We start from the raw sequence: 14,525 nt of genomic DNA on the forward strand, positions 1-14,525 counted from the left end.
GGGTGGGATATTGATTTAAAAACTACTTCTCGAGGTTACATTCACTTTTTCAATTTTCTTTTGTTTTGCCTTGGTAAAAAACACACATATAAATAAGTACACTTTAGTTACACTTTTTGAAAATAAGAAATTTATTTTTTAAAGCATGTTCTTTATAAATTTATATTTTTTTCAAGATTTAGAAGGCTTATGTTTTTTTTTCTTTTTTTATTGCTTAGATGTAGACTTCTCAAAATTCTAAATGGAGAACTAAAAGTTAAGAGACATTTTTTTGAGAGGCTAATATGTTTTAACATGCCTATGTGATCTTGAATTTGTTCTCCCAAACGTATTAGGGGAGACGGTGAGAGTTTTCCATTGCTGGCATCTCTGGGTTGGAATCACATTTCCCACAAAACAAATGAAATGGCAAGCTTTGACTATTTGACACGGCCTTCTTCGCAGCATCGTCAGGTACTTGCTACTGCGTTCTTCTAAACGCCGAGCTCTCTCTCTCTCTCTCTCTCTCTCTCTCACACACACACACACACACACACACCCTCTTCCCCCCCCGGCGGCGCCCGGGCGATGGAGCTTCTCATCAACGTTGCAGCAATGGTTGGCGTTGTTTATTGCTGCTTCCTGTTATGGAAGGTGTTGAGGTTGGTGCTGTGGGATCCCTGGACTATCAAGAAGTCTTTTGAGAAGCAGGGAGTAAAGTGCCTTCCCTACACCCCGCTGCTTGGCAACCTGCGTGAAATCTCACGTGTGAGCGAAGAGGCCCGTGGCATCTCTCTCCCACTCCTTCCTCACAAGAGTATTCTTAGAATTGCGCCGCACCTAGAACTTTGGAAGAGAACTTATGGTTACATCTCTCTCTCTCTCTCTCTCTCTCTCTCTCTCTCTCTCTCTGTGGGTGGGTGTGGGTGCGTGCATGGTTTCTGCTCTTACACATATACGTCTGCTTCATCATTAGAAAGGCTCGACACATATACATGTATGTGACAGACATACATGCAAATGACACACTAAGAATCAAGAGCTTTTCTCACAGGGGACGTTTTTGTGTTCTGGCTCGGATTTAAGGCTGTCTTGCCTGTCAGTGATCCAGAACATGTCAAGGAGATTCTGTCGAACAAATTTGGTCACTTCAAAAAGCTTACTTTGAGGCCAGATGCTAAGGATCTGGGAGGGGAAGCAGTTGGAAATTTAGAAGGGGAGAGATGGGCTCAACATCGCCGCATTGTCAGTCCAGCGTTCTTTGTGGAAAAATTGAAGGTCTGATTGTCTGATTGTATTCATGTCAATGCTGGATGCACAGAAAATATGAGTACAAAATAATCATTTTCTTTGCTCCGTTTATCAAAAGGTTGCTCATAGGGTTAGCTCTAATTGCTTCTGTTTTTTACGCCACAGTTGATGACTCCAACAATGATAGCTTGCATTCAAGCAACTTTAGACAAGTGGGAGAGTGAACTTGACGGCCATGCAACAAAGGAAATTGATGTCCATGAAGAATTCAAAGTCCTTACAGCTGACATTATAGCCCATACTGCATTTGGGAGCAGCTATAAAGAAGGGATGCAAGTTTTTAAGCTTCAGCAAAAGCAGCAAGTGATTGTTGCCAAGCGCTTGCGATCCATCTATATTCCTGGATTGAGGTTTGGCAGTTTTTTGACGTGTTCAGGTCCTGATCTATGGTACATTGATTTCAGGAGTTGGCGTTCAATTTAACAGGGACACACACACACACACTCACACACACACACACGCTCATATTTGATCATAGATGGTTTGACTGCTATCTTATTACAAGGCTTTTTGTCTGCATCGGAACTTATCCCATTATTGCCTCTTCCTGCTTGCAGATACTTACCTACACCAAGTAATAGATATGCATGGAGATTGAACAAAGAGATATTGTCAAACCTTGAGCACGTTATAAAAAGTAGAGAGAGCGATCACAGTGCTGATGACTTGCTGGGAATATTGATGGCTGCGAACAGGAAAGAACTTTCAGGCACACAAAAGAAGTTAAGTTTGACCATGAAGGAAATTGTGGATGAGTGCAAGACGTTTTTCTTTGCCGGCCATGAAACGACGGCAAGTTTAATGACCTGGGCAACTATGCTGCTAGCTATCAATCCAGAGTGGCAAGAAAGGGCCAGGGAAGAAGTGCTGTGTGTGCTGAACAAAGAGCCCCTCACTTACAATCTTCTTCACAGCCTTAAGATAGTGAGTGGATCAGTATTTATGATTGTTCGTTCTCACGGATTAAAGTTCCAAGATGCACTGTTATGCACGATGTATGCCTGCCCTAACTATATGTCTCGCTTGTCCTTTGCATGCCTGCACTCTAAATTACATGGAAAAAAAAACATGTTTAGGTTATTGATCCAGATCAAATATGACAAAGTAACCGCAAAGGAAAAAGCCAATCCAAGACCTAACACTTTTTGTTTTTGATCTGCCATATATAAATCTGGTTTGAGATAGGGAGGAGGATAGCTCAGGTCTAGGGCATAGATGAAGGAGTTGCTATATACTAGAGTGGTCACTTTGGCTCTCTATTTGCGTGTTTTGTCTATTGTTTGGGCCTATAATTATTTTTAAGCCACTTAAGCTTAATTTAATGATGATGTGACCTATTTATTAGTTGGAAACCCTTATTGTCGCCAAATTTGCGTCCAATATGGGGCACAACCCTGAGTCTGCCAGTTCTAGGATTCTTGTAACCTTGGGGTATATAAGTAACCCGAGTTACCAATTGCGTTTTTGACCTAGACGCAAAAAGCTTAACACTAAAGCCCACCACATAGTTCGTTCAAAATCAATTGTCCTCAACAAAGCAAAAGAGTAAAGAAAGATTACTTACATTGAAGCATGTACACAATATGCTCACAACAAATAATGCATTCGATTGCCATGGTGGGAGTGTGAATCCATGGAACTAAGCTAGCTACAAGCATCTCACTGTGTTTGAAATCTGTCCTGGCCAAATTATTACCAAGTAAATTGGAACATTGTCAAATCACATGCACATCTCCATCTCCGATGGACTTAGAGCGGCATTGGGTCACATTTGAGTCCATTGTCTTGCTCTACGTCTCTTTGGATGCGGCCATCCATCCAAAGCCATCCGTTTTGAGTCCACTGTCCCACTTTATGTCTCTTTGGATGTGGCCATCCAACAAGCCATCTTATTGAGCATCCACCTCATAGTATGATGGACGCATGCTATCAGCCATACTATGTGAAAATTCATATAGAAAACTTATCCAAGTCCTAAATTATCTTGATTGTAACTCGATAAATCCTCATTATGTTTCAAGTCTCTGGACCTGTCCATTGCACATCTGTAGGAAGAGGGTTCTTAACCTCCATGAGATTTATTCAAAGAGACTCTTTCTTTTAAAGATCCCTTCTAATTTCCTCATGTTTGTTGAATACACGTGTAGCCATTGTCAGTCGTTTGAGTCTTGCCTTTTCCTTTTAGATCAAAACCCAATCACTAATCTTTGACTCGTAAGTCAAGCTTGTCCGCAATTCTTCTTTGCTTCTCTTTTAGACTTGAGCAAAGCCTCCTTAAGTGTGTCTTGACATGAATAATAGTTTTGCAAGTCCTTTCAATAATTTCAAAGGAAGCTAGTTTTCCAAAACAATGTTTTCCAGCATAAGTCTTCAAGAGATGCAAAAGAGACTATACATCTGACTATAGATGTCGAGGTGTTTCTCATGTTATCAAAGAGTGCTTTCAAAAGAGGGGCGTGTAATTAGTGGATCTCTATCATTGCTTCCAAAATTTCAAGGTTGATAGGGAGCTTCCTTTCTGGAATCCAATTTAGCTATGCTCCCTTGTTTGCCAAGCCACAGAACGGAAAAGTAATAGCTTCGAAGAGATCCATAAATCACCAAAAATCTGCACAATGAAAAGTACTATGCTCCATTCCTTGTCAGTTGATAGAATGGATAAGTAGAAGCTTCAATCTATTGGCGACCAGTAGATGCGAGATCTTTGAAGTTTGCTTGTAGATGGGCCCTCCTCTATCGAAGCAATCCCTACAAGTTGCAGTTTTGGCTTCTGCAAAGGTATTCCTACATTTTGCCTACAACATCCACATTTTGGAATTCACCCTCAAACCTGGCCTTCTTGCTGCAAAAGCGACCCCTACAAGCTCTTATCAAAAGTGACCGAGTTAAGTGCACATTGCTGGCTGTTTGGGGCAGATCTTCCTCTTGCTTGCGTTATTGGTTGTGGATGGTGATTTTCAGCCTCAAATCAACAAGGGCGACACCTCCAATGCAGTAGTTTCTATCTATCTAGAGTAGACTTCATTGGTTCTGTCCTCGATAGCTCTCTCATGAGGTATACTCAGATTTCAGACATAAATCTGAGTATAAGGGTGAGTCTGGGCTTATCCCGGATTCATCTAGGTATATAAACACACTAATTTGCTGCTTAGATCTTTATTGCATTTCGTATTTTTTGCTCTTACTTGACAAATGCTAGCCTTTATCTTGTCTGAGTTTTCCGAGCACCTCCGGAGGGTGATAGAAATACAGTTTGTTGTTTTTATAGAGTACGTTCAAGGCATGAATGACCTCTGTACAAACTTGCACCTACTCTTGGGCATTGACAATGTGAGTAGGGATTGTAGAGCTGTTGTCCATGCTATGCATGATAAAGGTGAAAATTTTATCCTTCCTTTTTGGACAAGCAACAAAGCTGAGGTTGCATATTGTCAAGTTTTGAACCTTGTACTACTTTGGTTATATTTAGCCTCTTCTAGGTACGTTTGTTGTAGTATTCATTTCTAGTATTTTTAGAAGTTGTTGTGTGGAGTGTGATTGCTAGGATTAAAGTCTTTGGGATGTCTTATCCTTAGTTTAAAGTTGAGTACTTGTTTCAAGTTTTAGTCAAGTAAGCTGCTTTAACTTATTTTGCTTTATGCCTTTTCTAAATGAATAATGGTTTGTTTTATCTAGTTTTGTTTAGTAGCAAATAAAGTTTTTTTTTTCTTTTTTGGTTTTCTTGTGTACCTTGCTTTTGTATTTTTGTGAGTGTTCTATCCTCTCTAGGGTCTTATAATTCGTAAGTTGAGACTATTCTGACCTTATGAATGTATATTTTTAAGTCATCTAGTGGACATGCAAATCTTTTTTATTTTTGTTCTGGTGGTGACTAACTATTGAGCTTCATGGAGATTTATTGGGAGGGTGTGCATACCCCAAGAACTATTGATAGTATAATCCTATGTCGATGTGATTTTATGTGTGTATATTTGTTTCATTTAGCTTAAATAAAGAATTTTTTTTGAGTCTGTTTTTGGTCCTTCTGCAATAGTGGCTTTATTATGATCGATTGTGTAGAGTTTCTTTTCTCCTTGACTTTGGTTTTGTTTTGTTAAGTGAGTGATTTTGTCTTTTTCTTTTTGATTTGTTTTGATTTTTTTGTTTAAAATTATGAAATATAAATTTGTAGAATGTATGTTTTAAAAATCATAATTGTGTTATTAAAAAATCTTTAAAAATAAAAAATAACATATGAATGTGGGTCCTCAGGGTTTCTTGTGCGATTTCATGAAATATCTCTTATGAGAGGAGAAATTAAGTAGTGATACTAGCAAGGATCATGGACTCGATTGCACGCTATTGTCGATGATCTTTTGAGTGTAGCAAGCAACTTTATTCAAGGACCTCAACAATGCTTGACAATAGCTTTGTTATACAAATGAGGGATGTGGTTAGCACCTATCTAGCCTTAAAATCTTTAACCATGAGGCAAGCGTTGATCTGAAACGTTGACCTTAGTACAAAAATGAAAAACACTTGTACCTCTTCCATAGCTTCAACCAACAATGTTGATGACTCTCAAGTATGTTTGTTGACCCTTCTTTATTTTCAGCAGCTAGAAGTAGTCAATGGTCACACTTTGTATCAAGAATCAAGAAAGATTTAAGTTTTTAGCAAGCCTAATTTGAAGGATTTGCATGATTCTGGTGATGGTCCTATTCGTTGGGGAGCTTTCAAGAATGTCTTAATTAATACTCATTACACAAGTTTTTCCATAAAAGCTCTCAAATGTTTGAGTTGTTGAAGGAAAAAACATCTTATGATAGATTGTCCGTTAAGTCCGGTTCATACCCATGTGATTTATAATATTCATGATAGTACTATGATGTATGTCGGCCAAACCTTTTGAATAGCTTTTGTCCATTTTTGGGAATACATAAGGGAAGTAAGAAAAGTTCGAAGTAAAAGCACCTAACATGAAAGTGTGAAACCCTTGTATGCGGCAATAGCAAAACATGGCTTCGAGTCTTTCCGTTTTCCCTAATGAGCATATATCAGAAACTCTACTGGGTAACTGTAAACTTGTGTTTGTGGGTGTCGACACTGGCTCGCTTATCTTGGAGAGTAACATATCCACTCGGGTATCTCCACGATCCACGCCAAATAAATTGGAGCACACTGCTACTCTCCGCGAGTGTAACCACTCTCATTTGGCACACCATGTAACATCTGGTCCGAAGTAGCCTGCGTGGGAGTAATCTCTCTCTAAGAAGAGAACCAAGTGGGTACAATCCACTCACCAGTGTACCCCCTTTAACTTTTAGTCCAGAGACTTCTTCTTGAATCTTCCTTCTTATGCTTCTGTTAGGGTTTAGGCCTCTCGACCAAGATCTGAGGTTGGCTAGGGTTAGGCTTGAAGAGCCCTAACCTTTTGGGTCTTCAGTGGCTTGACACGTCAGCAGTTGTGATATAAAGTAACATCCCCCTCGTACACCTTAGATATCTAATCTTGAGGAATTTCTATCTATGTAATAAGGGTAGGTGTTGGAGTCACTGCTAAAGACTCGGCTCTTTGTAAAGGACAATTCCTTCAGTAATGACCCTTCTCTCCACAATTGTTGCAATGTCTCTGGGATTTCAAGGCTTGCCGCTATGCTTTGGCCTTCGAAGAACGTGGCTCAGTGTGTCCAACCTTCTGTTTTCCTTTGCAATCTCTAGCCAAAGTGTCACAAGTTTGGTGACATGGCAATGCAGAGGGGGTTAGGGCCACTAAAGGCCCCCAACTTATAGACAATCGACTGAAACTCAGTAAGCCTAAAAACTGTTGACGTGGACAGCCGGTACGGATGCCTGTAAAAGGCAGAGCAGCATGCTGAGGTGGCAAACTGTACAAATCTATTGTAAAGGGTGCAACAGCCTAGAGGGCATTGACTTTTGGACATGAAACTTTTTGGTGTAGTAGCTTTTCATTGTAGAAGCTTTTAGGCCAAGGGTCTCTAAATATCTAACCTTGGGGGCTCACCTTGGCATTCCAAGTTTTGTGGAAGCGGAGCTCGAGCCCTGGCAGTTGTACCCTTGTGAAACAACACGAAATAATTACCGAAAGGGGCGCTAGGGTTATGAGGCCAATGCTCTGGGAGTGGAACTTCTCCACTCCATGTTTATTGTAGGGATTTTCTCACTCTCTTTTTATGTTCAGTTGTTTTGAAGTGCTAAAAGTTTGTTCCAGTTTGTTCTTTTCAGTTGGCACGGAGTGTCCAATAATCACTTCCGGGGAGTGATCGAACGAAAACATAGAGATAACTGCAATCTACACACTTGGCAACACTTTAGCACTTCAAAACACTTTAATAAAAGAGAGAAGACGACACGGCGTGGCAGAGTTCCGTGCCAAGACGCGTTGGCTCCAAAGATTGGCGCCCCTTTCGGTATTTTTTTATTATTGATTTGACAAGGTACAACTCGCAAGGGTTCGACTCTCTTTGAGACTCTACGTCGAGATGCCTCCTGAGAAGTGGCCCTCTAGGCACTTATAAAGACTACAAGGATGCCAAAAACAGAGCCCTAAAAGCATAAGTTCTAAAAGCACTTTAAACTCCAAAGCAACTGCTGTCAAAATCTAGTGCTGAAAATTGTCAAAAGCTGCCAAGGTGAATTTTGGAAATCTGTACAGTGCCTTGTGTCACTCCAACAGTACAAATCGCGGAAATCTGTACTGCTGCTGCCATGTTATCAAGCAGCACAATTTCCAAGTGTCCATATAGTTGCCACGTCACTGACTTGTCACATGCCCTCATGTTACAGTGATATGTTTGACAACAACCTACAAAAAGCTATGCTCCTAGAAGAAGGAACGACAACAGAAAGAGGAGATGAAGAAACGGGAGTTTATTTTGCCTAAAAAGCTGTGGAAAAAATGCTTTATGGCGCTTCTGTGTTGCAGAGGCCTATAAAAATCTCTTCAACAGATGAGAATTGGACATGCCTCGACGAGTCCTATGCATGGACGCGAACGGATTTTTATTTTGACAATTTGAAAAATTAGGGTTTCTGTAGCATGTGTCAAAATGATGTTTTGGGTGCTTTTTGCAGTCAATAGGTAACAACATGAAGAAAGGGTGAGCATGCGAGATGGAGATCCACTCTGATGCAACGAGAAGAATGTGAGATGCTCGTTTCATGATGACGGCAACGAAGTCGCGATCTTCCCTAGCTTGTAGAGAATAATAAGAGAGAATGAAAAAAAGAGCTAAGTGTGTCACCCAACCATAGCTTATATAGGAAGCCTTCGACCTTTCAAAACAATCCATGAGACTTTTCCTTTGAGGTTCCACTGGACTATCTTTCATTACCCTTTGGCATTGTTGTCCCACACAACTGTTCCTTCTTATAAGCACTCCTGAGCGTAGGCCGGATTCCTAGCTACTTGCCGCAATCCATGGCTAATCTTGGTACCTTTGTCCTTATGCTCTGCAACGTACACTTGACATGCCTAGCCATCCAACCTGCTAACACTCTTGCACTTAGTTTATCATTAAGACCTAAGCCTTGTCCAAAGACCCCAGTTATTCCTGGATCTCGTAAATTTAATTACTCTCGTCTTTTTGTACTTATGCTAGGTTTTACTAGATGTCTAACAAAGAACCACTTGCTTGAGATATTGTTTGAGATTTGTATACCGTTTAACAACACTATTTAGGAATTATTTGAACTAGATCAAATCTTGGTTGAACCTATTTGATATTGTCTTGGCGTCGATTGTGTTTGTTTGATTCTGGTTTTAATGTGGAACCTCTGGACGACACAAATTGTGTCTGGGATGGCTATAGTTGTACTTGGTGTCACAAACTGCTGAAGTGTCAAGTCAGTGAAGAATAGAGCAAACCTTCAGATCACGGCCGAGGGGCCTAAACCCTAAGAAGAGCAAGCAACAGTAGAAGAAGAAGAAGTCCTACCAACTTATGGAACCTCGTCCGATGGGGCCCAAGTGACATAAAGGATTAAAATAAAGCAAGACCCACATACACACCGAAAGACTTGCGTAGCAGCTGATGACGTGGTAGCTGTACGGAAAAACCCGAAAATCGTGCTGACATGATGACATGGCAGACTGTACGGATTTCCGCGTTTTGCATTGACTGTTGATGTGGCAATTGTACGGAATTCCGTGATTTACGCTGGCAGCTTTTTGTCATTGCTTTTGGACCTGAAGCTTTTGGGTTTGAAGGCTTTTCATGTAAACTGCTTTTGGGGCCTAGGGCCTTTAAATATGAGGCCATGGGCTCATTCTTTGGCATGCTTTTGGACGAAGGTGCAGAGTCTGGAGTAGTGGCCTGTATTGTGTTGATGCAATATAAAGAAATATTGAAAGGGGCGCCAAGGTTTGGGGCCAATACTCTCTGGGGTGGAATTCCGCCACTTCGTGTCGCGTGTGGTCTCTCTCTCTCTCTCTCTCTCAGTTCAGTTGTTATTGAAGTGCTAAAAGTTTGTTCAGTCTGTTCTTTTCTATTGGCACGTGGTACCCGTCTTGTGACAGTGGCTCATATGAGATTAATGTTGTATGGAAGAACTTGCTAGTTGTGTGCATATAACAGGTGAAAGCGATGATGATGAATGCAATTGGGAGCAATGGCCGCTCCAAAATGAACCTGATAAGTATCATGAATTTTGAATGAAACTAATGTTTATGAAAGAACCTACTACTTGTGAACAGGTAACACGATTAAGAATGAGATGATGATTTTGGATCGATGACAACTCCCGAATGAACCTGACAACTGAATCACAACCGATTCAATGGAATTGTCGTGCGTGCATCAAGAGTTCCTGCGGGATGAGATGGCGACACAACTCGAACTGAATGATTGGACCACTTTGTTCAGTATGAACTTAGTGATGGATTGGGATCCTCAGAAAAGATTTCTCGCACACGACAGTGCTCGATGCGAATGATTTCTCGTACACGATAGTGCTTGAGGCGACAGATTCTCGCACACAACAGTGCTTGAGGCGAATGACTACTTGCACACGACAGTGCTCGAGTCGAAAATCTCTATAGACATGATCGCAATATGGGATTAGTTAATTTGACATCAGTGAGGTCCAGAATGGATCTAGATGTGGTTACTAATTACGTTGCTGATAGTTATAGTCTGAGAGTTGGAATGAATGTTTCTATGATTGATTATCATGTGATGTCTTGTGATGTCATGTGCAGTGATGTGACTGTCGTCTTTGTACATGTGCTAGATGTGTCATGTCTAGTGTGTCGGTACTAATAGTCAGTGTCTACTGACAGAGTTTATGGCCTCTGTCTGTTTTGTAGGCGAATCGAGGGCAGTTACAATTCTTTCAAGAGGGGGGTATGTCACAAATTGATGACGTGGCAGTTTTGCCCGGACACACACGCGTAGCAGCAGTATGGATTTTCGGATTGTGCGCTGACATGTTGACGTGGTAGGCAGTACGGACACTGACATGGCTGCAGTACGGAACACCCGGATTTTTCGCTGACAGGTTGACGTGGCAGGCTGAACGGACATGCCGGCTTTTTGCGCCGACGGCTGTACGGATTTCTCTAATTTGCACTGGCTGCTTTTTGCCAGTTTTTGAGGATCAGTTGCTTTTGGGGCAATTTGCTTTTGAGTTATTGTTTTTGGGGCTCTGCTTTTAGGCATCCCTTGTAAGAATAAAAGAGCCCTAAGGGCCTCACTTCTCAGGGGCATCTGGACGCAGAGTCTGAGAGCAGAGGACCCTGTGGGAGTTGTAACTTTGATCAAGCATCAATAAAAAAGAAATACCGAAAGGGGCGCAAGTCTTTGGGCCAATACCTCTGGGCACGGAACTACGTAGGGCGTGTCGACCAAATTTTACTGTGATTTTAAAGTTGTGAAGTATTTTTAAGTGATTCTCTTGCGACAGATTCTAGACTTGGGGTGTCCAAGCTTGTTACACTTGGGACCTGTAAACGACGTAGGCTGCGGTCTGGGGAGCTTTTAGTTGTAATTGGAAACCTCTGAATAACGCAGGCTGCAGTTTGGGGAGTGTTTGGTTGTTTATAGCCTTTGAATGATGGAGATTGCGGTCCGGGGAGCGTTTGGTTGTATATGGCTTTTGAACGACTTAGACTGCGGTCTAGGGAGCGTTTGGTTGTATATGGCCTTTGAATGACACTTATTGCGGTTGGGGAGCATTTGGTTGTATATGGCCTTTGAACGACGTAGAATGCGGTCTCGAGAGCGTTTGGTTGTACTTGGAAGCCTCTGAACGATGCAGACTTTGGTCTAGGGAGCGTTTCATTGCATCTGGATATGTTTATGTTATGTGTTTGCACGTATGAATTTTGTGTCATCTAGAAAGCATTTTGTGAAGCATATGAATTCGGTGCATCAATAGTTTCAAATTGGATTAGATTGCCGGGGTACGTGATCTTAGTGCATCAAGACATCCCTTGAAAGGACCAGCGCAGCCTTGTTGTGATGGCTAATATTGCTACGCCGTAATATCAAGAGCTCCGATGGGGATGAGATGACTTGATGAAAATCTGATTGTGGAATTGTATGGTGAAAAGGCATGAATATGTTGTCTGGCAATGATGGGCATCGGCATGCATGCATAAAGACAGTGTCTGCTAAAGAATCGGATTGAGTTTTGCAGGTCTAATTGTGGACGATTACTCTTCTTTCAAGAGGGGGTAAGTCACAAGTTTGGTGACGTGGCAACCCCGAGGGGGTTAAGGCCACTAAAGGCCCCCAACTTATGGGCAATTGGCCGAAACTCACTAAACCTAAAACCTTATGATGTGGACAACCAATACGGACGTCCGTAAAAGGTGGAGTAGCATGCTGACTTGGCAAATTGCACGGATCTGTCGGTGTTGGCTTTTGGACAGGGAGCTTTTTGAAGTAGTAGCTTTTCACTGCAAAAGCTTTTAGGCCAAGGGCCTTTAAATATGTAACCTTGGGGCTCACTCTGGCATTCCAGGTTTTGTGGAAGCAGAGCTGGAGTCTTCACAGGTGTACCTTTGTGAAGCAATACAAAAAAAATACCGAAAGGGGCGCCAAGGTTTTGGGCGAGTGCTCTGGTAGTGCAATCCGCCACTCCGTGTCTACCGTTTGGATTTTCTCGCTCTCTCTTTGTGTTTGGTTATTTTGAAAAGTCTGATCCAGTTTGTTCTTTTTAGTTAGCACGGGGTAACCTCCCATTATACAAAGCCTTGGTTGAATTAGAAGAGCTCGATCTAACTTGGGCACTAACTACTCCCACGTAATAGTATTCAGTCGTCCACTTGTAATCAATGAAGAATAGAAAGCTGGGCATGACGGCGGTAACTCGGACATCAAGTCAATGGCATGTCCCTCGAGGCAATGCTCTTCCCCATCCGAAGTATCTCTTGCCGCAATTATTGCATCTTGTTGACGTGAACCCTCGTGGAAGTAGCTCGGGCTGCATCCATGTTGATCAATTGCACTTGCAAAGCAACACGCTTCGTAGGGGTAACATGCTCATGGACAATCTCCAAATGATTCCGACTATGCTTGGTACTTGTCATTGCATTCACATGCTCCAAGCTCCGTGGGTTACAAATTATAATTCAAGGTGCACTCGAGCATTGACCCGCTCCCAAATTGCACCCCCTTTCATTGTAGATGGCTTCTTCACGTTCTTTGTCACAAAGTACCCGAGATCATATGAGTCGAATACCGCCATCATCCTCATCCTCCCAGTACTATAGCTGGTACCATCTAACTGAGGATCAGAGGAAAAAGTCGGAAGGGTAGGTATCTACACTGGCTTGTCACCTGCCTCCTTTTGATACCAATCCCACGTAGCACCTGATGATGATCAAACAACAATAGCATTTGAGTCACCTTTCGACATGTTGACAGGAAGAGTATTGTCGTGTGAAGAGGATATGCTTGGGTACTTAGAAGAAACCGCTCCAAGTCAGTCTGTACTACTCCAAATCAGCACCAAATCAAAGACACAAAAGGACAGTCAGCCAATTGTCTCTCCTCTAGGCTCCTTCTTCACCTCCAAATCTGGGTCTATACTCGATCAAAATGGTCACTCTGAATCTGAAATTTACTGCTGATAGACAGCCTCTCCGTACTTGCAAAACTCGCACAAGATCCTCGAAATCTCACAACGGATGTGATAATTCCAGGTTTGAATCTCAAAAAACAGCAAGCTAACTCCTCTCCAAAAACTCTAGAAAAGCACTGGAACATGCCTCAAAAACGCTCCAAGGTCAGATTTAACACTCGAGCTCTGATACCATGTTAGAAGTGGCAGCGATAGGTATGGCTGAAAAGCACGGAGGACTGTTAGATTTACACCACTCTGCGGACTCCAAGGCAGATTTGCGTTTTGGGGCAGGTAGCAAGGCTGCATCCGCTGCGTTTTCTTTTGGCAAGGAAGAGGGGCACGAGTGTTCTCAAATCAGAGGCACTTGGGGGGCTTAGTTCTTCATGGTCTTGCGACCAAGCGCCTAATCATTCGCATCAAGTACTCCTCCCAAGAAGAATCAGCCAGCGTTTCTGCTGGGGTGCTTGCGTTTTTTGCTTCTGGCTGCCAACGCTACCCTTTTTGGGACTTTTAGTTGCTGGAAAACCCCTCTGCTTCATCTGCGTTTTCAGCCAGATCTGCGGTTTTGGGATCTGCTGCGTTTTTGGACCGCAAGGCAGCGTTTACTGCACAGAGGGGGAGTGCTTGGCTTCCTACCCCTGATCTTGCCTTTCGACACACCGGCTTTGCATCTGGTGCCTTGCTGGCCCGTATTCTCTCCATTTCCGTTGGATTTCAGTTACTAACCCCTGCTGTTTTTTCTCTGTTTTCAGCCCTCTGACGGCTGTGCACACAGAGATAAACCTCCCCACACCCTTTGCACCGCTTCGGACCATGCCGGGTGAAACCGGCCCGTAGGGCGGTAGGCGTTGGCTTTCACCCGAAATTCTTTACTTTAAACACACACACAGAGCACTTTGCAAAGAGAACCTGCGACGGGAGTTAACACTTGAATACACACACGGCTCGGAAGCTAGAATGCTCCGAGCAGACGCCGACAACCTGTAGGCCCCAAAATTGGCGCCCCTTTCGGTATTTCTTTATTCTTTAGGAGGGTAAATTACAAGGTAAGGTCCTGGGAATCCTTCACGTGTATCCACCTAGATACCATTTGATTTGGCCAAATTTCGGCAGCATAACAGCCCCAAAACTTGCGCGAAACCAATTCCCCTGCTGGAACTCGCTTG

At 42.5% G+C, this 14,525-nt stretch overlaps 1 protein-coding gene across 1 annotated transcript in view; it reads left to right on the forward strand.

Annotated features, from left to right (window-relative positions):
• The first annotated feature begins 459 nt into the window (after window positions 1-459).
• The window catches only part of LOC147422816 (cytochrome P450 709B2-like), a 33,719-nt gene continuing 19,653 nt past the window's right edge, over window positions 460-14,525 (forward strand). The window contains exons 1-4 of the mRNA XM_086502793.1: window positions 460-844; window positions 1,034-1,257; window positions 1,396-1,640; window positions 1,848-2,214. Coding sequence (XP_086358919.1) covers window positions 568-844; window positions 1,034-1,257; window positions 1,396-1,640; window positions 1,848-2,214 — 1,113 coding nt within the window. The 5' untranslated portion in view covers window positions 460-567. The remainder of the gene's footprint in view (window positions 845-1,033; window positions 1,258-1,395; window positions 1,641-1,847; window positions 2,215-14,525) is intronic.

The sequence above is a fragment of the Adiantum capillus-veneris genome, chromosome 27 (assembly GCF_014529385.1).
Source record: "Adiantum capillus-veneris isolate H3 chromosome 27, ASM1452938v2, whole genome shotgun sequence".
Taxonomy (NCBI): Eukaryota; Viridiplantae; Streptophyta; class Polypodiopsida; order Polypodiales; family Pteridaceae; genus Adiantum; species Adiantum capillus-veneris.